The sequence below is a fragment of the Gekko japonicus genome, unplaced genomic scaffold (genome assembly GCF_001447785.1).
Source record: "Gekko japonicus isolate JY-2015 unplaced genomic scaffold, Gekko_japonicus_V1.1 scaffold258, whole genome shotgun sequence".
Taxonomy (NCBI): Eukaryota; Metazoa; Chordata; class Lepidosauria; order Squamata; family Gekkonidae; genus Gekko; species Gekko japonicus.
In genome coordinates this window covers 300,973-324,596 of record NW_015164190.1, presented here as the reverse complement: position 1 = coordinate 324,596, position 23,624 = coordinate 300,973, and the positions used below count along the sequence as shown (strand labels likewise).

Here is a 23,624-nt window from a genome sequence, read left to right as displayed (position 1 = left end):
CAAGGGTACTAAAAGAACTTGCGGATGAAATTTCTGAGCCTCTGCCCGTTATTTTTGAGAATTCTTGGAGAACAGGTGAGGTGCCAGAAGACTGAAGGCGGGCAAATGTTGTCCCCATCTTCAAGAAGGGGAAAAGGGAGGATCCAGGTGACTACCGACCCGTCAGCTTGACATCTATACCTGGGAAAGTTTTAGAACAAATTATCAGACAGACAATCCTTGAGCATTTAGAAAGGATGGCAGTGATTACTAAGAGCCAGCATGGGTTTTTCAAGAACAAGTCATGTCAGACTAACCTTATCTCTTTCTTTTGAGAAAGTTACTACCTTGTTGCATCAGGGGAATGCTGTAGACATAGTTTATCTTGATTTCAGTAAGGCTTTTGATAAGGTTCCACATAATATTCTTGTTGGCAAGTTGGTAAAATGTGGTTTGGATCCTATGACTGTTAGGTGGATCTGTGACTGGTTGAGAGATAGCACACAAAGAGTTCTTGTGAATGGTTCCTCATCTTCTTGGAGAAGAGTAACAAGTGGAGTGCCTCAGGGATCTGTCCTGGGACCTGCTTTGTTCAAAATCTTTATAAATGATTTGGATGAAGGAAGAGGGAACACTTATTAAATTTGCAGATGATACTAAATCGGAAGGAGTAGCAAATACGGTAGAAGACAGAGTCAGGATACAGGATGATCTTGACAGGCTGGAAAACTGGGCAAAACAAATACAATGAATTTCAGCGGCGATAAACATGAAGTTCTGCATTTCGGTGGAAAAAATCAAATGCATAATTATAAGAGGGGGGAGACATGTCTTGGCAGTAGTACGTGCAAAAAGGATCTAGGGGTCTTAGTGGACCATACACTTAACATGAGTCAGTAGTGTGATGTGGTAGCTAAAAAGGCAAATGACATTTTGGACTGTATCAACAGAAGTACAGTGTCCAGATCACGCAAAGTGATGGTATCGCTTTACGCTGCTCTAGTTAGACCTCACCTAGAGTATCATGTTCTGTTTGGGGCACCACAATTTAAGAAGGATATAGACAAACTGGAACATGTCCAGAGGAAGGCAGTGATGATGGTGAAGTGTCTGGAGACCAAGTCCTATGAGGAAAGGTTGAAGGAGCTGGAGAGGAGAAGACTGAGAGGTGATACGATAACCATCTTCAAGTACTTGAAGGGCTGCCATATAGAGGATAGTACGGAGTTGTTTTCTGTTGCCCCAGAAGTTCGGACCATAACCAACGGGTTGAAATTAAATCAGAATAGTTTTCAGCTAAACCATCAGGAAGAACTTCCTGACAGAGCGAACCTCAGTGGAACAGGCTTCCTCAGGAGGTGATGGGCTCTCCTTCTTTGGAGGTTTTCAAACAGAAGCTAGATGGCCTGGCCCGTAACTACCACGAGCCCCCCCCCACATTTTTATGGGCCCCTCCCCAACCCTTAGCTCCCCCTCCCTCCCCCCAGCCCCCTCCCCCAATTGATCGCCTGCCTGTCAGTGTTGGTGCAGCCCCAGCCCGTTCCCCTCCAAGCCGCTTGTGCTTTGCCTCACTTCGATAATCACTTGTTTTCCTTTCCCAGGTCAGTTTTCTCCACCCACCACCCACTCCCGCTTCTTCCTGTTAGCCCAATTCCAAGGGCTCCATCTTTCTGCAGAAGCAGGAGGCTGCTAAATCTGTGTGCCTTGTACATTTAAAAACAACTTAATTTCTCTGACTGCTGAGTCCCTGTCTGGGGGCCAGTGCTGCCAGATTTCAACATCATGTGGCCGTTTGAATAAAGAGCTAAGTAAGCTGGGCACCCTCCATCCATGCCTCGGCTTGGTATCAGGGAGGGAGGGAGGGAGACGAGGGGTGAATCTCAGTGCCGGCATTTTTAATTTTTTTAATTTGTTGTGATGTCAGTGCGCTTTTTGTGACTTTAGTGCACGTGTGGAGCTTTTGGGGGGGACCCCCACTTTCGCAAGGGCCCCCCACTAAAAATCTCCTAGCTACGGGCCTGTAGATGGCCATCTGACAGCAATGCTGATTCTGTGAACTTAGGCAGATCATGAGAGGGAGGGCAGGAAGGGGTCACTAGGGGTGTGGGGGGTAGGTATTTGTGAATTTCCTGCATTGTGCAGGGGGTTGGACTAGATAACCCTGGAGGTCCAGTTCTATGATTCTAAGTACTCCAGCATTCTGTTTCTAACAGGGACCAGCCAGATGTTTCCAGGAAGCTTCACTCTCCTTCCCCCCCCCCCCCCCCCCCCCCCCAGTAGTCAGAGCCCTCTTATCATGAAAGTCCTGTGTAGAGGTGATCTTTATAGCTGGTAGTCTTTCCATAGATAAGCGAGGATGGCCAGGAGAGATGGGGCTTCCCATTTTCCAAGGATGCCAGCATCTCCAGATTACCCAAGTACAGTTTTTACTTGAGCGGGTAAAATTAGAGCCCTCCCCAAATCAGAATTTCCCACAGCACCCCTTTCAGGACGCTCCTATTAATCACTCTTTCGAAAGCCCTGCTTACCATTTTTAATAGCTTTTAAGGCTTTGCCTATGCAAGGTATTTTCAAGACAACTGACACCTGAAAGCCGAGTGAATAGAGCTGGCCAGCTGTTGCTGTACCTGATGGACAGTGCAATGCAAGAGGTGTGAGGAGAGGCAACTTGGCTACACTCTTCAGTCCCTTCATATCTGGAGAGAACAGCAATCTCAGCTCCATCAGACAGCACAGCTCAGAGTTTAAATAGAACTTGCTACTCGCTTGCTTTTCCTGTCCCTGTCTCTCTCCCTTTGAAGTTGCTTGGACAGCTTCCTCAAGCTGGCGTTATCACTCCCTCTAACCACTCTTGGCAGGCAATCTAATTCCCCCTGAAAAGGTCACCGCCATTTTAACTGCCTTTCAATCACATTAGGAGTGCTGCCGCTCGTGCCCGCAGAGCTGTGCCGGTAGCTCTCCTGGCTGAGGTGCGATCGATAAAACTGACATACTGTTCCCCCACTCCATCCCCCAATTCCTCTTTCCCCAATGGCTCCCTCCTTCTGCCATTCAGACCCCCCCCCATAAACCCCTCATCTCCTTTGGCTAAAGGAATGACACAAGAAGCCGACTGGCCCAAAGTCTCCTAAAAGTGAAATAACATAGGAAAGAGATAACCTATCATGCCCTGATCTACTTATCCCATTTGCTCCAACCAAGGGGGAAACAGGGATGAGGCTATCTCCCTAGATACACTGAAGCAGCAACATACAGGGGACCAGCCAGCTCAGGCCCCTTTGAAGCGAGGTGACTACAAAGAGCAAGCCTGCCTCCAGCCCTCCTCCTTGCAATCATTACTGTTATCTATCTTGCATTCACCTTTTCTTCCTTGCAGTTACCGGTGCTGTGTTTCCCCCATCGATCCTCATGTAAGACACTGTTTTAAGTCTGCTCGCCTTTTGACTGTGCTAAGCCGTTTAAGAGATGACAGCAGCCTCTATCAGCACAAAGCCAATATGATTCTTTTCAGATAAAGCACTTTTTTCTTCACCTGCTCCTTCTCTTTCCCACCCGCTCACTCTTTCAAGTAACAGACATGCTCACACACAAAAAATGCTAAGCTTTCAAAGGGGAAAAAAGCACTTTTGAACTCCTTTCTGCAAATCTTTTAAAAGATAACTTTACAATGTAAACAGCTAGAGTAAATGAGCAGCTGTTCTGAAGAACAACTGAGGAATCACTACAAATGAAGAGGATTTAAAGGTGGAAAAGAATCAGTGAGAAAAATCCCTCTATGCCTCCACTTGCTGCTGCAGGAACAGAGTGCAGCTTGGAGCACTGGACATGGCCTGTATGAAATAACCCTCCACAAAGTTTAGCAGAAATAAATGCCCAGCAGGCAAACCCTGCCCCAATGCAAAGTAAGTTTGAACTTGACACAGATATTGCTCGCTGCTGTAATGTGCTGAACATTCCAGACTGCTGTGCACAGGAATCTGAACAAGAGGGAGAGTAAAACTTCAATAAATCATGCTTTTTTATGCTTTGATAATCCAAGCAGGAAAGACTTAAATACAGATATTTAAATCAATTTTTTTGCAATTAAAACTTCCATTATATTGGTTTGGATCCTGCCAAGAATTTCCATAGACATGTTTTTCACAAATTCCACCCTCCCATGGGAGACTTGATGCCTCTCTAACTATCTGTGGGGATCCCATCCACCAGGATCAGTGTATGTGGGGGCATTATGGGCTGCTGTGGGAAGAGGGAATCAGTAAAAAATCAGCACCCCCTCCCAGTGCAGAAATTCTAGGTGAGATTCAAGGCATTCTGTGTCTTTTAAAAACATCCTGGTTTAAAATGAACTCTGAATATAATACAAACAAACATATTAAAGTCCACACAATCTCTTAATATTGTGCCCCAGCCCTGCTCCTAGTCTACATAAAATAAGAAACAAGAATAAATCTTTTGAGGTCAAGCACTATAAGGATAACACAGTAAGCCATGTATAATATTTAATATTTTCAAATTATGACCAATCTGTCAAATAGCATACAGATATTCCTTCCTATGTAAAAAGCAGCACTGTTCTGCCCATTAACAATTAATCCTTGCTTCCCCATGCATTAGTGTCCTTGCAGGCATAGCTACAGCCAAATAGAAATACTTAATTTCACAATGCTTTCCTGACCAAAAACAGATTCTCTAGGGCCAGAGGCCAGAGATTTTATGCCCCTGATTAGTGAAAGAGCTCAATTTTGAAACAAACATATATGCTTATTTGTTACAGCAACCACTTGCAATATATGCACATCTTAAGAAACAAATTATCTGGGGAGGGCAGTATATAAATCTAATAATATAAAAAAATAAATAGAAATATGGATTGTGATGTATCAATATAGCAATTAGACATCAATAAACATCATCAACTAAAACTAGCTCTTTATGTTTGTGGTTCTAATTGCTGTAAATCAATCTACTCTGATTCAGGGACTTAACTATGAGAAACATCGGGAGAAAGTTCTTAGCATACAGTTCTGTAGATCTGGAAGAGAACTAAAAGAGACAAGAAGAAAGACCTGGATACTAAAGCCCTGCCACTTCAGCCCATGTTTTGAATCAGGCCAAAAGCAACAAGAAGTTTCAATAAGTAAGCTAAGACTAAGGTAAGCCTGGCACACCATCACTGTAAGGCAGGCTGGGGTTCTGCCCAGGTCAGTTATAGCTGGAACATTTTAAAGCACGCTGGAAAACTGGGCTAAAACAAATAAAATGAATTTCAATGGGGATAAACGTAAAGTTCTGCATTTAGGTAGGAAAAATCAAATGCATAATTATAGGATGGGGGAGACTTGTTTTGGCAGTATTATGTACGAAAAGGATCTAGGGGTGTTAGTAGATCACACACTGAACATGATTCAGCAGTGAGATGTGGTAGCTAAAAAGGCAAAAGCCATGTTGGGCTGTATCAACAGAAGTATAGTGTCCAGATCACGCAAAGTGATGGTATCACTTTATGCTGCTCTGGTTAGACCTCACCTAGAGTATTGTGTTCCATTTGGGGCACCACAATTTAAGAAGGATACAGACAAGCTGGAACGTGTCCAGAGGAGGGCAACGAAGATGGTGAAGGGTCTAGAGACCAAGTCCTATGAGGAAAGGTTGAAGGATCTGGGTATGTTTAGACTGGAGAGGAGACGGCCGAGAGGTGATACGATAACCATCTTCAAGTACCTGAAGGGCTGTCATATAGATGATGGTACAAAGTTATTTTCTGTTGCCCCAGAAGCTCAGACCAGAACCAACGGGTGGAAATTAAATCAGAAGAGTTTTTGGCTAAACATCAGGAAGAACTTCAGGCTTCCTAAGGAGGTGGTGGGCTCTCCTTTTTTGGAGGTTTTCAAACAGAGGCTAGATGGTCATCTGACAGCAATGCTGATTCTGTGAACTTAGGCAGATCATGAGAGGGAGGGCAGGAAGGGTTGTATCAATGCTTAGTTCTCATGGCCGTTCCTTACATGCTCAGGGAAATGCTGATCGCCACTTTGGGGTCAAGAACTAACTTTTCTCCAGGCCAGTTTGGCTGGAGATCCTGGAGGGTTTTTTCGTCATCTTCTGGGCATGGAACTGCAGTCACTGGGGGTGTGTGGAGTGGGAGGTATTCGTGAATTTCCTGCATTGTGCAGGAGGTTGGAGTAGATGACCCTGGAGGTCCCTTCCAACTCTATGATTCTATATGCTTTTCACAAAACTGTTTTCCCCAATATTAATTAAATTACACTGGAAAAAATATTTGTCAGGTGTTACATCTAAAGAACACTTACAGACTTTGGCACGTATTAGTCTGTTTGGGCATGTCCTATTGTTTTATCCTTCTTATTGTGATCTCAGACATAATTTTATTACTCCTGTTCTTCAAAAAATTCCAGGTTGATCTGAGGAATCATTTCTTTCTTCTTTCGGACTATGGGCCTTAGTTCATTTATTTATTTATTCAATTTATACCCCGCCCTCCCCGCCAAGGCAGGCTCAGGGTGGCAGCTGCTGAAGCCTATCACAGTTCTATATTAACCTAATGGATTAAACTAGCTCATTTTAATACAATACATGTAACTTTTTAATGTATCATTGCTGCTACTGTATTTACTTCTCAGTCAGTCTTTGCCATAATAAATAATTTATTCATTCATGTTACCTGCACAGCACAGAAGCGGTGTTAAAGAAAAGCTAGTTTTTCAAACTGTCTTTAGCATTATGGCCAGAGTTCTTTTTCCACCAAGCTCAGACTAGAACACACATGACGAGTTAGATCCCATAGGATTCAGATGGATTTTAGTTAAGTGTCCAGGAGTCTCCCTTTGACCCTGTAATACTAGTCATTTAAGCGCCTCTTATTCTCAGCCTGCTCTTGTTGACAGCTTATAAAAGTGAAAATGCCAACAAAATATCATTCTTACTTTGCTCTTAGCAGCATTAAGGCTTGAATCTCCTTAAGAACAGAGACATCATCATTAATCTATATATCTAATAGCCAAGTTTCCCCCTCCATGCGGATATCTAAATCCGCACACCAGGGGCACTTGGGGGGCAGAGAGATTTTCCTGCACACTTGGAGCAGTCCCCAGGTGCGCAGAAAAATCTAAAAAACGGGCGCAGGCTGCGGCGGGGGGGGGGGGAGCGGGAGAAGGCTCAGCAGGCCTGCACGGCTCGCCGCCAGTGCGGGGAGGGGAGAAGGATTGGCGGGTCTGGCAGCTGGGAGGTGCGCGGGCCTCGCCACCAGTGCTGGGGGGGGTTGGGGGGAAAAGGATTGGCAGGCCTGGGTCTCGCCGTCGGTGCGGGGGGGCTCACTTGAGGCCACTTCCTCCTCCTCCACGTGGAGCTCCTTCTCCACCCTGCGAATATCGCTGGTCCCTGCGTCTTGTATATCTAATTCTTAACATGGCCCTGTCAATGGATTCTTAAATCCAAAGACTGGAGCCATAAATAAAGACGACAGATCTTTCTACAAACCTGAAAAACGCCCCAGGTTTGCAGAAAAATCCAAAATCTAAAAATAAATACACGGGGGGGGGGGGGGGGAGTAACGGAGTAACATTTCCCACAAAGTTTTAATAAATAAATGCCCTCCACGACTGTTGCTAGACAATCACAAAAGTACTATCAGCCTTCAGGCCTTAGCTTCAGTGGGAAGAAAACAGTTTCGAGCAGCTTCTGTCAGTAAAAGAGAGGAGCAGAGCTCTTTCCAGGGCTGTCCTGGCCAAGCACAGCAGCAAATTCTAGGCAACTTGTTACCACATGCCTTGTAGAACTCACCCAGGCCCTGCTGTATGCTACTGTTGATTAGTAGCCACCCAAGAAAGCCAGTGTAGTATAGTGGTTAGAGTTTCAGACTAAGATCTGGGAAACCCAGGCATGAATCACCACTCTGCCATGGAAGCTCATCGGGTGACCTTGGGCCAGTTACACATTCTCAGCCTAGTTTACCATACAGAGTTGCTTCAACAATAAAATGGTGAGGAATGAGGTAAGCTGCTTTGGGTCCTCATTGTGAAAAAGGGTAGGATATAAAGGTAGATAAAGTTGAGAGAGAGCAGATAAAAGGTGAGTTTGTTGGTGGGTGGGAAGAAGGAAGCAGGGAAAGGTGAGGATATGGGATTGCCAGAAGGAGAAAAAGAGGAAATGATGTGGGGAAGGAGATACAGGGGAAGTCATTGCAAGTTCCTCACAGTGCAACTGAGTCACAGTTTTCCCAGGTAGAAGCTGCCAGGGGTGAGAGAAGGAGGGAACATAAGAACATAAAAGACGCCAATGTTGGATCAGGCCAAAGGCCCATCCAGCCCAACACTCTGTATCACACAGTGGCCAAAAAATACCAGGTGCCATCAGGAGGTCCACCAGTGGGGCCAGGACATTAGAAGCCCTCCCACTGTTGACCCCCCCAAGCACCAAGAAGGTGAAAGGTGAAGGGGTGGCAGATAAAGGCAGGCTGGTTGATGGGTGCAAAGAAGGAAGCAGGAAAGGGAAGAGGCAATGGAGGCTTACAGGGAAGGAAAAGAGGAAAAAGTGGGGGAGGGGAGAATGAGATGCCCCCTGTGAGTCCCCCACTTGTATTATGTTACAGCTGTATACATACTTTACATTCTGAGGCAGCAACTCTTCACTGAACCTATGAATACTGATACGAAGGGAAAACATGTACAGCTCCATGTATTGAATTACTTAAACCAGTAATTTTCAAACTCCATGTCATATGCAGTAAAGAAAAGAAAATAATAACAGGCACCTATGTCATTCTATGTCAGAGGACGGCGGAAGACCGGAAGGCCTGGCGGGAGCTTGTCCATGGGGTCGCGAAGAGTCGGACTCGACTGTGCGACTGAACAACAAATGTCATTCTATGTCATTTCCAGTCATTCTTTGCATTGGATGAGAATCTGGGAGACCCAGATTCAAATTCCACTGTGCCATGGAAACTTCCTGGATGACCTTGGGCCAGTCACATCCTCACAGGGTTGTTGTAAATATGTTAGTGAATAAATAATTGTGCTCCACCTTTGCATTGGGACACTTGATAGTTTATTACCTGCTCTCACAGGTGGTTGCCTGTTGTAGGAGTTTAGTGCTTTGCCTTGCCCAGAACACTGACTTATGCTGCAACACAACACACAGGCTTCTCTCAGTTAGATGACTCCAACACACTCCAAACCTTGATGTGTCTAAGAGTGAAATATGCCTTCAATTTTAATTCAGTAAGAAAGTGAGTCTCATAACTTTGGGAAACCCTGACATAAACTCAGATTTTAAAAACCCCTTAAAAGTAAATTATTACAGGGATAATGCTAAGGGCCCATTTGCACCCCAACAGAACCTTCCTTGTTGCACTCCAAGAGAAAACTGGTTGAATGTGCAGATAGTATTTCACCATCAAACATTTTCATGAACTCTCCTACTAAGAAGAAATTAGGACTCGACACTAACATGGAAGGTTTCCATCCTTTACATAAGATAGGGGAAAGGGGCTACCCTTTTTTAGGCATCTAACATGGAATGCCTGGTTCAATTTTATTTCCTAGTACCAACTTCTAATATTGCATCTACAGGCCCCAGTGCTAAGAATATTAACTCTTAAAATCCTATTACATTACGCTTAGAGACATAAGATAGTAAATAGGCTAATCAAGAGTATACTCCAGGGAATCTGTGAGGGAAACTTACTTTCAAGAAAACATTGTAGTTAAAAAAAAAACACCAAGTAGTTGCTATCTGTCTTTAAAATAAACACAACAAAAAGCATGATAATCTCTTCCAAATGACTGGGACATCAAAGGAGAATATTTCAGACAAGGGTACAAAACCACATGAAAAATTGCAGTCTTATTCTGAAAGGTAAGCATCCTTATTTCCACATCAACAATAAAGCAGACATATCATAAATGAGTTCCCTGAATTTCCCATGCTAACTCCAGGGTACTCTCCCTGTCTGCAGAAAATATGGATTTTCATCTGTGCTGCTTGGATGTACACATCTGACCTGTGGGATGTGCAACATTCCAGTATGCACTGTAACTAGAACCTAGTGTGGTATTATACATTAAAAGTGCAGACTACTCAAAGTTCCTGGAACATTAAGATGCTACTGTTCCTCTCACACTCAGCCTACAAGAAAACAACATTGAGGACTCTCTAGAATTCCACAGGCTTAAAAGGCTAATAACTTCCTCAGCAGTCAATCAGTTGGATAAGAATTATAAATTAAAAGAGGCAGATGCAGGGAACCCAGAAGATGACAGTCACAACAGGGATTCTAGATGAAGATTTACAAAATGGGCCCAAGGTGTTGCAGAGCAGAGGGACAGCATGCCTTGGACAAAAACAGATAGCTTGGCCTCTGAAGAAGTAGACTAAAGCCAACACTAGTATTGACAGAAATTTCTGCTCTCTACAACTAAGTGAAATCTAATATGCTTCACAAACTCCTTTGCTAGGACGTCTGCATTGTATCAGATGAGGTTTTGCATTTACTGGTAGCCAAGAGGATATACTTCTTCCTTATAGATTAACTACTGAATACCTATAATGCAGCTGCTTAACTCTTCGGCTTCTCTCCATCTGTTTTTTATTCCAAATTACCCCACTGAGAAAAACAGAAGCATCATTTGTAAGCTGGAATAACTCACCAAGTTTTTAAACCTAGTCTCTATTCCAGTGGGCTTTCCCCCCATAATACCTTAAATTGAAATCAAGGACAATCTACTAATATGTGGACCCCACACACAAAGAGATGAACTTTGTCTGATGGGGCTCCTTTATTCAAGAAAGGGTAAGGCATCATCTCCATAGAACCACAAGGTTCACGCCAGACAGTTTGGTTAATTCTGACACAGAGCAAAAGGCTGAGTATAAGAAAAGAGCCAGGTGCACAGCTAAAATTACATTCGCCAATAAAACTCACAAAGGTCACATTTTGCCATAACTCATTCTCTCCTTTGCAGCCGATTTTCCTGTCACAAGGGAAGGAATAGAAGGAGGAAAAATAAGATGTGTTTGTCTGGAAGCCCTGAGGGTGCAGTGCTGGAGGTGTATGGCAGGTTGCTGAATTCTCATTTATCAGCCTTAAAAAAGATGGAGTGATAAATGCATAACCGGCCCTTTAATATTTTATGCAGGTGCTAAAGTGACTTAGCTGTCAGCTTCCATACATCACCAGCGGCTGATAAACCAGCTTTCGTCACTTCAGACTAGTGCTTTTTACAATTTCATTCTCTGCTTCAATCCCCCCCCTTTTTTTTAACTATGCATAGCATCACTGAAACTGATCTGATGGTGATTGCTCCTGTTCTCTTCAACTTTGGGCTATATTACCTGATATTAATTAAAAGCACTATACTAACACCTCTACAATTTTGTTTTCACAGGCATATGAAAATAATTTGGACCTGACTGAACAGCAAGCATGCACCTTCACTGACAAGTAAGCAACTGGCCTGTTAAGACAGTCTGACAAGGTTCACAGTGCCATTCTGAGCAGAGCTACTTCCTTCTACACCTACTAATTTCAATGGACTTAGAAGGGTGTAACTCTGCTTAGGATGACACTATCAGTGAATGACAGAATATTGCTAATGATGGCTATTCTAGTTCAGGAAGTTCAAAAGGCTTACGCTTCAGAATCTTCAGCAATTAAGATTAGAAAGAGACCTTTGTGAATAAACTATACTTACTCTACCTTACAAGCCCCACCACCACCACACAAACACTTTTAGGTGAAAATATATTATCAAGAGACTAATAATATAATTTTGGATTGGGAAGCATGCCACTAGCCATTACTACATCAAACACTGACTCTTTGACTCTATTTACACCCATGTCTCCTTAAGAGTCAGACATCTATGTCAAGCTACTTCTAGGATTCTCTGAATTCCAGCAAGTGACTTACAAGACCTTCATACAAGTCCTTCTGAAGACACAAGCCCAGGAGGACAGAATATCTATCCAAGGTTGACTTTCTACATCATTCTTTACCCCACCTCCTGATAAAAAGAGGATACATGCATTGCTTAGGCCCCAGCACATCTCAGCAGCCCCCCCCCTACAATTGCCCCTCTTACCTCGAAATCCCCCCTCCAGTAGGGTGGTGGCACGTATCCTCTTCTGTCCACACCATTCGTACTCTTCAAAGCGATTACCATTCTCATTCTCAATGTCTACAGAGTCATCCTCCATCATGCATGAACCTTCTCTCTGTTTTGGTAAAGAGAATAAAGCACCAAGCATCGTCTTAATGTCTTGGGTAAAGAACTGCGTTAGTGGGGTACTTTTCTTTTCAGTGACAGATACATAGGCAAGGCTGACTAATGGCAGAAGTAGGCATGGACAGGCTGGCACAGAGTACAAACAAAATGCTATAGGGGGTCCTAACAATATAACAATTTGCATCACTGGAATTAACTGCATTTCACCTTGAGAGTTAATGGGAGCTCCTGGTGGTCTCCTTCTCTTACAGCGCAGTTGTTAGCGGTACCAAGCTTCCCATTTGATTTACACTGACTAAGCTCAGCACAATCCATGGCTGTTTCCAAATGCAGCCTGACTGAGCTCCATGGCCTGAGGGTTGGGAGACACCTGTCCCCAAACCAAAATCCAGATCCTAGGTCATGTCACAGAAAGTAACTCTCATCGCTGGAGACTTCTGGGCATGGCTGTCCTTGTTTCATGGCACCGCAGACATTATGATCAACAAAGCACAGCAACACAGACTCCCATGTCAATGTTATGATAAAGGATCAAGGTAACTGATTTCTTAGTCATAGATCGGAAGTAAGGATTTCCAGGAGATCTCTCTCACATGAGTAGATGTTCCACACTGGGATACCATATATCAGTGCATCCCTGCCCTGTAACATCTTGACCCAAGGCAGAAGACAGGAAAACTGAGCTGCTGCTATGTTAGAATGGAACTATGCCATTCTACATCAGGCTTTAGGGTGGCTATTGGAAATGATTCTTCAGATTAGCGTGCATGGAAGTACAGCCTGCATGGCAGAAATAATGTATTTCAAGCCTCTTGAGGATGCTGCTTAGCCATCCACTACAATTTGATTCCAGTTTTGAAGGTATGATTCAACCCACCAACTGAAGCCCCAGTCACACTAACAATGCTTCTCAACTGTCAAACGATAGCCCACAGTCAACTGCACCAGAAGCTGCTATACAGTCCACCATGGCCCCGTTCACACGGAGCAGAAGCCACGCTAAATAGACGGAAGAGTTACCTGGCACGATCACACGGCAACATCTGGGGAGCGTAGAGCTCCCGTGGTTGAACTGTGGCGAACCGCCGATAAAACGGAGCAAAAAACTAGTACCTCGGAGGTACTAGTTTCCGGAAACTGCGGGGCAAGGGCGGGCGTCTGATCGCGTTTCCGGTGGCATCCGGCGCCCGTCCATGTCCCCTTGCGAAGAAGATTTTTTTTTTCCCCAAGTCTCCGTGGTTGCGCATAAGCACTCAACGGAGCATGCGCATTCGTAGTGTACACAAAAAAAGAAACCCAGTTCGCCGCGCCGCGCGCTTCTTCGTTGCGCGCAGGCATGTGTTGTGATCGACGCCTCTCCGTAACCACGGAAGCTCCACGGTACCTCCACAGAACCTCCACAGGAGGTATGATCACTTTACTGCGTGTTAGTTTGCCCCGGGGCAAACAGCCACACTTCTCCCCCGCAGTTTCCTGCGCGTGTGACCGGGGCCCATGATTAGAATGTCAAGCTACTCTTCATTAGTAAATCATTCAATGCCCTATCAAGTATTTTTATCATAAAAATACAAGTAGAAACAGAGAGCAATTGCCTTACAAGATGACTGTTCTGTACCTGTACTAGAACTTGTTCAATTATTTTCCTTAAAAATGTGATATTAGAGACTATGTGATCATAGGTAACACTTGAGTATCAAGAGGTTTTATTATGGCTTGAGAAGCATTTGACCTGCACCTTCCTAGCTGTTTGTTATCCAATCTATGCCTTTGCCACTACAGATCTGCTGTCACTGTCAAATCACAGCTGCCCAAGAAAGCTATACCCAGGGTTCAAAAAGAGGCTGGTGCCCCCACCCCCCGGCAACAGCTTAAAATAGTTGCTGAGTCTGCTGTCCCCTCTCATTTGAAAGGCCAAAAAGATAATGAGACTGAAAAAAATCCACCAGGCAGGCTAAATCATTCAAACCATTTCCAAGACAGAGATCTGGTACAGATCTGCAAAACAATCCTCAAACCTGTGGTCTTCACTCTGCAAGCTTGGTTCTACCCAGATCACCAGCACAGCAGAGAGTAAGAAGAAAGGAATGAGAGAGGCAGCAGGGAACCCTCAGCGCTTCTACCTTTGCTAGGCATTGTTCGACATGCCTACTCCTCTCCTCCTCGGATCCTGAGAGAGGCTGGCTGCAGAGGGGACATACCTGCCCTTCATCTTGCTTCCGCCGTTTCATTTTCCCAATCCGAGCTACACAGGGAAAGCAGAAAAAAAGAAAAAAACCAACAAGTTATATTTTTATATATATATTATATGCAGATCTCTAGGGCTAATGATCATTCCCTTCTCTCAAGCCTCTGTAATATCCCATCTGCTGCTTACAAGGAAAAAATGCTACATTCATATGACTAAAAACTTATACTCCATTTTATCAAGGGCATCTCAGAACCTTTTATGACTTTAACTGAACTGTCCCCTATGAACCAGACCCATTTTGCCAACCTCCTGAAAAAAAGGAAAAATATCAAACCAAGAACTTTGCCCTAAAGAGGGCATGGTAGCTTCATCGTTACCCTTCTGGAATATCTTTTCCTCCCTAAGAAGAGCCTAAGATTCATAATTTTCTAGTTACTTTCATTACTACCTGCAAATGCCACACCTTCACTGAAAGGATGCACAAACAGGATACATCCTCCTGCATCCAATTCACGACAAATTGTGTTTTGCCTTTATAATTCTTAAGGCCATTTCATTAATATTTTAGAATACCCTGGCAAGAGAATAGTTTATAGACTGCTTTTAGAGAAGCGAGAAGTTGATTTTGCTACTACAGACGAACATAGCAACCTGAAAGACACCCTAAGAGAAGACTGCCATCAGTATAAATGGAATTCACAGGAAATCTGCTCAGCTGTAATAACACAAAATTCAACCTCTCTCAAAATGCTTCCTATTGCTTCTACATAATTCTGCTTAGAAACAAACTTCTGAACAGGGAGGAGAAAAACCTAAACAATTTGAGGGCAGCAGAAAAGATAAAGAGTGTAGTAGCACCTCAAAGATTAACAAAATTTGTGGCAGGGTATGAGATTTTGTGAGTCACTGCTCACTTCTTCAGAATTTGAAGGCAGCTTCACATCAATATTTAGGACTGTATCATGCTTCCAGTGTTGAGAAAAGCCCACTTCACTAGAGGAATGGGTAAACTCAGCTGCCAGTTTTTTTATATTATATATAAATAGCATATCATGTATCCACACACAAACATACAGGAAAAAACTATATGCATGGGGTGGGGCAATGAAACAGAAGCAGAACTGCTTGTGACAATTCTGTACAGATGTGTATACAAAATAATGACAATTCACAGCAGCAGTAACTGGCAACAACACAGTTTCTTAATTTTACTATGCTAAACTCCAATATTTCTCAAAACCCCTACTAAAAATTTTGCAGCCAAAAGTGAAAAATACACTGGTCTGTTCATCATAGAACTAAGCACTTTTTAAAAAAGAATGTGGCTTTGTATACTGGACAGATCAGCCAGTCAAGAAAGCCTTTTCCTTTCTCCAACTGCTGATTAATTTGAGCTATCATTAAATATGGGCAAAACATCTGGAATTTATGCATTAAAGCAATGTCTATCCTTAAGAAAGAAGGCTTTAGGCACATATTATCAGATATCTCAATCACAGGCAGGAGGAAATGAGCAGCTTAATTAATAAAGAAGGTCAAAATTCTGATGGGAGCCCAAAGAAGAGCCCAAGGAAATCCTGCATGGTAATAAGAGATGACAAGACAGAGAAGTTGCTTAGCACAGTAACAATTATTGACACTGCAAGCTTCAGTGTGAGCTGCAAAACGTGGAACACATTGCAACTGTACAGCAAAATGCTGCACACCAAGTAAGAAAAAAAGGATTAAGAACTAAAACTAAGGCAGGGGTGTAAAAAAGAGTGTATGAGGCAGATGACAATAGCAGCTGCAGGCTGTTAGCAGAGGAGTCCAAGGAGGCTCTCCGGAAGAGTCAAGGCCTTAACACAATAAAGTTGTCAATTACTAGTTCAGCCTTTTCTTTGAGCCAAGCGTGTAAGCACATTCTGAAGGATCTGTAGACTATATACAACAGTAAGACTTGCAAATAAGCAAGGGACAAATGGTCACACACTCTGATCCACTCACCTGAGCCTGCCCCAACATTATTTTCCTCTGACTTACTCTAGTACTCTTCCCCTCCCAAGACACAATGGGGCCAGAACATGCCTCTCCCTTTCCCATCCACAAATGCTAGAAGGCACTGGGAGTAAGTAGGAAGGGGCAGCTATCAGAATTTGTCTCAGCTAACACACATCCTCAAGAAATTTTAAAAAACCCCGCTGTTCTGCTGTGTTTACATTAGAATAAGAGGAACTTGCATTGTTTTGGACTCTGTTTCTCTTGGAGAAAGAAAGCAGAAAAGAAAAACCAGCCACCTTGTACACTGTGTTTCAGACAGTATCCTATTTGAGACAGAGCTCTACTCCGGTGGTACCATATGGGACCATCTCCCCAACCCACCCATCTCCCATGAAGGCAGGAGAAAGACAGCATATCACGTGGCCTTAAATTCAGGGGTTCCATTTTGGATGTGCCTACTCATTTATCTCTTCTAGGAAACAAGGAAAAGAGACTCTAATGTGCTGCCTTCAGACTGTAATTCTGTCTTAAACAGGGCTCTCTGTTGGAGAGGCCATCTGCTGGGTTGTTGCCTTCCCTTTTCTGCAGAGGAGGAGTGAGAGTTTTCACATGGGAAGCAGTACGTATTGCTAAACTTACATGGTCATCTGGAGGCAACCCAGGTGAGTGGTTATTTGCAAGCTGGTACTAAATGGTCCAGGCTAGCCCAATCTTGTCAGACCTTGGAAACGAAGCAGGGTTAGCCCTGTTTAATATTTGGACAGGACACCACCTGGGAGATCTAGGGTTGCTAAGCAGAGGCAGGCAATGGCAAAATCATCTCTGAACGTCTCTTGCCTTGAAAACCCTATGGGGTTACCATAAGTTGGCTGTAACTTGATAGCGGGGGGGGGGTCTTGCCCCTCTGAACAGCAGCCCAATCTATATTATGACATGTAGTTAACTAAATGAATGCCACATCAGGAGTCATTGAAAGACTTTTACCCCATATCACACTGACTCATGCCTTTTGGTTATTTTTACAGACTTTTGTATGAGGCTGGCTTTGAGCCATTTGAGTTTAACAATATTTTTTAATGTCCTAGAGGAACACATACTACACATTTTTATACTTTGTTGACTACCTGGATCATTGTTCATTAAAACTGTTTAATGCAGATGCTATAGCATAATCTATTCTATTTCAAAAGTCCAAGGTTAGGATAGCTGAAATGGTAAACCACTATGTAAAAACTGATGGTTCATACTTTACCATTTCTATAGCACTTCAGGGTCTTAATGAAAAGCCTGAAATGCAAGTAAGCTTTGCAAAACTGGTTTCGTCATTACAGTGATCTGCAATGTTATTGAGCCGGTTATATGTTGAAAGATTCTTCTGCTGACATGCACAGCAACAAATGATCTGATTTTATTCCTGGGCCAACCAGTTTCCAGTGCCATTCAGACAATAAAAGTGTTTTGCATCAGATGCTTTCAACGCCAACCTTAAACATGTGAGAGGTCCCACAAATAATGCTCTTATCCATAACACTTCAGTAAAACAATAAAGGGATGAAAGAGGAAAGGATTAAAAGTTTCTAATACTTTTCACAGCAGCCTCACACAGGGAGAGGTGGGTTCGGAGACTGAAAATGAGGGGCAATTCGAAAGGAACACTGAGCAGAATTTCCAATTGCTGCCATGGAGTTCAGCTATCACTTCCAATCAACGAAGGAGAGATAGAATAGCCCTGGAGGAAGGGGGGGGCAACTCCTGAGCTGTCCCGAAGGGGAACAGCTCAAAAGAACACACAAGTGAAACCACAGTATTGTTAATTAGTGCTGATAGATGCAATCATTTCTAATTAGCTCACTAATCCTTCTCTCTCATCCTGTTGCAAGAGCTAAGAGGGAGCCTGGGTTGAATTTTCCTTGCCCTTAAGTCATGAAGATTTAACCCCACCCCCAAACAAGCCTCTGAATAAAAGCAGAGACTTTCATGTAAGTTTTCCTGAATGCTGACAAATATTTTTTTCTATTTATTTATTTATTTATCATTAAATTTATATCCCACCCTCCCCCGTAGGACTCAGGGCGGCTTACATGGCAGGAAATCCTGCTGATAAAACATCAAATAATTTAGTAACATTTAAAAACATAATATACAATTTAAAACCCTCACAAACATTAAAGTGCTCAAAACTACAGTTCCTCCATTCCAGAATCTCAGAGAGGACAACCACATCCACAACCAGACATCCCCGGTAGGCATTCCATAATAGATGTTACAACAGATGTTTCTTCTTGCCCTCCTAGGGCCCCCCCATGATGGTATGCAACCGGGGGGGGGGGGGGCGGCGGCCCCTAATCGAAAGCCTGGTGGAAGAGCTCCGTCTTGCAGGCCCTGCGGAACTGCATCAGGTCCCGCAGGGCCCAGATCTCCTCCGGGAGCTCATTCCACCAGGTGGGGGCCACCACCGAAAAAGCCCTAGCCCTCGTGACGGCCAATTTAGCATCTTTGGGGCCCGGCACAGTTAGAAGATTTTGGGGCCCCGACCGTAGTGCTCGAGGGAACATACGGGGAAAGGCGGTCCCTCAGGTAGGCTGGACCCAGACCCAGACTCTTCTAAATAAAGCCATTTTATTTTAGGGATACAGTGAGTTTACTTATTTTCATTAATACGGCAATAATAATTATGCCAATGGATGGAGGGGGTTGCTGAACCAAATTGTCCTTAATGTCACGGAATTTCTCTTATCAACTATCATCTTTTATAGCAGTTATTGCTCTGCTTACACTATAGCAAACCTGGCCCCAGGCTACTGTGGGAAGTCATCTCTGCTGCACTACTGCTACAGATGTACTCACAGACCCAAGAGAAACCTTCCTTTCTACTCCTAGCACACAAGTGTTAGCCTCTATTCTGGTGGTCCAAGGTATCAGAATTGCTTTCTTAGGAGGCAAACTGTTAGGAAGCTGCTGTGTTAAAGGTAGCTACACTTGTGTTTCTGTTTACCTATGGCTATCTAATATGGAGAATAGAAGGTCCTGCTAGAAAACAGGCGGGCTACTCATGGACATTACTGGACCTGTACTTCTTTTCTTAACTTGGAATGCTCTGCCTGTCTGCCTCTTGCCACACCATTTTAAGTATACTACCTTGCAGCTGATCCCTTTAACGTAGAGGTGTCGTGCTCATTTGTTACGAGGGCCGGTTCAGACATAAATGTCACTTTGCAAGGCCGGACCATGTGTGCCATAAAATGCAACTTAAGGTACTAGAGATATAAACTTTATAAAGATGATTTCAGATGCTGAATGGCAATAGGTTTGATTGGATTATGCATGATATACAGAAGAGAAGTAGGCATGGAGATATCATCACTGGTAATGAGACAGGAAACCTAGGTCTCAGTTTGGTCCAGTAGGATTCAGCCCATGAGAATGCAAAGAATAAATGGACATAAGTCTAAAGAAGTGAGCACTGACTCACGAAAGCTCATATCTTGCCACAAATTTTGCTACTGGACTCTTACTCTTTCCACAGCTATAAGAAACCACAACATTCAAAAACCAGTGGGGGGACATTTTAACCTTCCAGGGCATTCCGTTGCTGACCTAAGAGTAGTAGTTCTCTTACAAAGGAATGTCAATGGAAGATTAGAAAGAGAGACTTATGAATTGGAACTGATAATGCAGCTCAATGCATCCTCCTGGGCCGAATTGGGACCTAGCTTTCTTCTCTCATTACCAATGGCTGCTATTGCTACTTGGCATCTGAAATAACTTCATTCTCCAAGACATAAGGACAGATGGACTCACATTCTAGCTGTATCTAAAGAAGTGAGCAGTGACTCCTGAAAGCTCATCCCCTGCCACAATTTCTGTTAGTCATTAAGGTGCTGCTGGACTCTTGCTCCCTTCCACTAATAAAGATTGCAAGCTGTACTGTTAGGTTTCTATTATTATTATTTTTTCATCTGTTAGAACTGGAAAGGGCATTGCTCCAAGTGAAATAATGTGTTGTTTTCAGACTGGACAAAATCCACTTACTGCTAGTGATAATAAAAAGTTTAAAAAGCAGGGTGTGTGTGTTAATGTAAAGAAAGATAGCCAGTAAAGGTGGGAGGGGAGAGAGGGAGACCGCATGTTGAACTGGAATATATAGAACTACAAAAGTATTTTTAAATACTTAGCCACCTACTTCCATGGAATCCAATCCTAACGAGGGTCTTTTTAAAAAGAAAATCCCAGATAGGCAAAGAGAAACCTATTCTTTTTAAAAAATTATTCAAAATAGACCAAAATAATTTCCCCTCAATTCCCATTATTCCAGATGCATCCCTTTTTGCCCCCCTTCCTTTTCTAACTGTGTGTGTGTGTGATCAGGTCTCACAGTAAATGGCAGAGCAGACTTGTCAGAAGAACCTCTCCCCCGCCGCCCCTCTCTCCCCCTCTCCTTCTCAGTATGCATGCACAGGAAAGCTTATACCTGGAATAAAACTTTGTTGGTCTTGAAGGTGCCATGGGACTCCCTCTCCAAATGCGGGAAGAGCGCCTAGGCATTGCAGCAGCAGCAGCCCTAGAGGAGGAAGCAGGAGGGGGCTTTTCTCTGCTGTGCGTGCATGGGCTCTCTTTTTCATTTCCCATCGCTTCCCTAAAGGAGGAAGAGAGGCTAGGCATTGCAGCAGCCCCCCAGAGAAGGAAGCAGGAGGGAGCTTCTTTTTCTGGTGCATGAATGTGAACTCTCCTTTTCCTTCCCCCTCACTTCCCTAAAGAGGAAGAGAGGCTTTGGTGATGCAGTAGCAGTAATGGCTGGAAAATGCAAGCACTTGCTCGCAGGCCACATACCAGCCCTGCAGGGGCCAGATATGGCTCGTGGGCCGCATGATCAACACCCCCACTCTTTTCTAAAAGCAAGCTTGGGGTTTTTTCCTTGGTGACAGTACACTTTGAAATTCATGCAAACCCTCCCTTCAATATGTGTCACGTCTGATCACACACACATATATGCTAACAATTATGCTTGCATTCTGTACCCCATCTACGCCGGTACCATGTCCTGCAGAAAAGAACCCGTGTATAAACCTTGTAGTGCCCCATATCCAGTTCTAGCTACTTGTTTGTCCTGGAGTTCTTAGTCCTACCTGTGAGCTGCTAAGGATCAGAAACCATCAAGTTTCTTATACAGTACTGCCTGCCTATAATTATCAACATGGGCTACCTTCCCTTATCCAATTCCATGTACTGGTCAAGATTGCCTTCATGTTCCACATTTTGAGTCCCCAGTGCTGAAAGGAGGTTCTCTTTGGTAATTCTGGATAATGCTGTATTTTGCTTGTGTGTTTGAGGCTAGATTTGGTCTTGAAACAAATACAAGCAAGTGGAACTGGACTAAAATATTCATTTCTACAAATTCAGAAATACCACTCAGGAGGATCCATGGGCCGAATTCTTCCTCATGCGGCTATGTAATCCACACACTCCAATGACATGTCTTATATTCTAATAGCCATCCATGGTTGCAATCTGCAGTTATTTAAATCCATGGATCGGGGCCACATGAGGTTAACAGCTCTTTCTGCACACTTGGGGGGACTCCACAGGTGTGCATAAAAATCTGAAATGTTTAAAAAAATACATGGGCGTTAAATTTGCACCAAAGTAAAAAAAAGCATTCACCTGCCCCTGGTGGAACTGTGCCTGGCAGCACAGCAGCCTAGGAGCTTAGCTGAGCGGCGGAGGTGAGGCAGCCTGTGAGGGAAGATTGTGCTGAGGGGACGGAAGAGCTCCCTCCTCGCCACCCTCTGTGCTTCACCAGCACAGGGTGAGCTGCAGAGAGCGAGGGGGGGAGTCTCTGCTGGCTCGCTTGGAGTAGCTCTGGGTGAGCCAATAGGGGACCCCCCCCCCCCGCTCACTGCGGCTCGCCCAGAGCAGCTCCAGGCAAGCCAGCACAAACTCTCCCCCTCAGTCTTCCAGTGAGCCACGGGGAGCTGGTGGGGCGAGACTGTGCTGGCTTACCTGAACTGCTCCGAGCAAGCCACAGAGAGTGGCAGTAAGGGGGGGGGTCTCTGCAGGCTCAGTCAGAGTTGCTCTGGGTGAGCCAGCACCCCCCCCCCCAGCAACCTGCAGAACACCCAGGGCTCCATGCTGGGCTTGGAGAGTGTGTGTGGGGAGATGGGACCCCCCCCCGGTGAATCTCATGGTCCCATACTTCCTTATATATAATGGGCTTGGCATGGAGACAGTCTTAGCAGTTTGGATTAATGTCACAGTGCAAAAGAATGCAAGTGAACATCAGATGCTGCAACAGCAATCTGGCCTAGAACCCTGCATAACAGACTATGCTCTCAACTGTGGATGTTTTAAATAGAAAGAAGTATCTCAATCAATGGTGTTCGAATATCTCTGCAGCTCCTGCTGGCAGCAGCAGAAGGTGAATCATCTCCTTGTTCTATTGCTGTCTGCTGAATTATAAGGCACAGAATAATGCATTGAAGAAAACTGTCCATAGCCTGTGTCATTTTAAGAACTGTATCATACTTTTTGTTCTGAATCCACTTCAACTAGTCTCTTATAAGTGAACAGCCAACTGTTCAACTTTGGCGCCTCTGAACATGGATCACTGCCTTGTCGTGGCGAGGGGGCTTGCGCAGTTCAATGAAGCTGTGGGCTATGCCGTGAAGGGCCACCCAAGACGGACAGGCCACAGCAGAGAACTCAGACCAAGCGTGATCCACCTGGAGAAGGAAATGGCAACCCACTCCAGTATGTTTGCCAAGAAAACCCCATGGACAGTATCAAAAGGCTAAAAGATATGACGCCGGAAGATGAGCCCCTCAGGTCGGAAGGTGTCCAATATGCTACTGAGGAAGAGCAGAGGACAAGTACAAGTAACCCCAGAAAGAGTGAAGCGGCTGGGCCAAAGCCGAAAGGACGCTCAGTTGTGGATGTGTCTGATGGTGAAAGGAAAGTCCGATGCTGCAAAGAACAATACTGCATAGGAACCTGGAATGTAAGATCTATGAATCAAGGTAAGCTTGACGTGGTCAAAAATGAGATGGCAAGACTGAACATCGATATCCTAGGAATCAGTGAACTAAAGTGGACAGGAATGGGCGAATTTAACTCAGAAGACCATTATATCTACTACTGTGGCCAGGAATCTCGTAGAAAAAATGGTGTGGCCTTTATAGTCAACAAGAGAGTGCAAAAGGCAGTACTGGGATACAATCTCAAAAATGACAGAATGA

General features: G+C 44.2%; 1 protein-coding gene across 1 annotated transcript in view; it reads right to left on the bottom strand.

The window, feature by feature from the left end:
* The window catches only part of RNF220 (ring finger protein 220), a 115,029-nt gene that overhangs the window by 81,693 nt on the left and 9,712 nt on the right, over positions 1–23,624 (bottom strand). Inside the window, exons 3-4 of the mRNA XM_015408288.1 lie at positions 14,345–14,466; positions 12,081–12,213 (exon numbers count right to left, since the gene is read on the bottom strand). Of these exons, the coding sequence (XP_015263774.1) occupies positions 12,081–12,213; positions 14,345–14,466 (255 nt within the window). The remainder of the gene's footprint in view (positions 1–12,080; positions 12,214–14,344; positions 14,467–23,624) is intronic.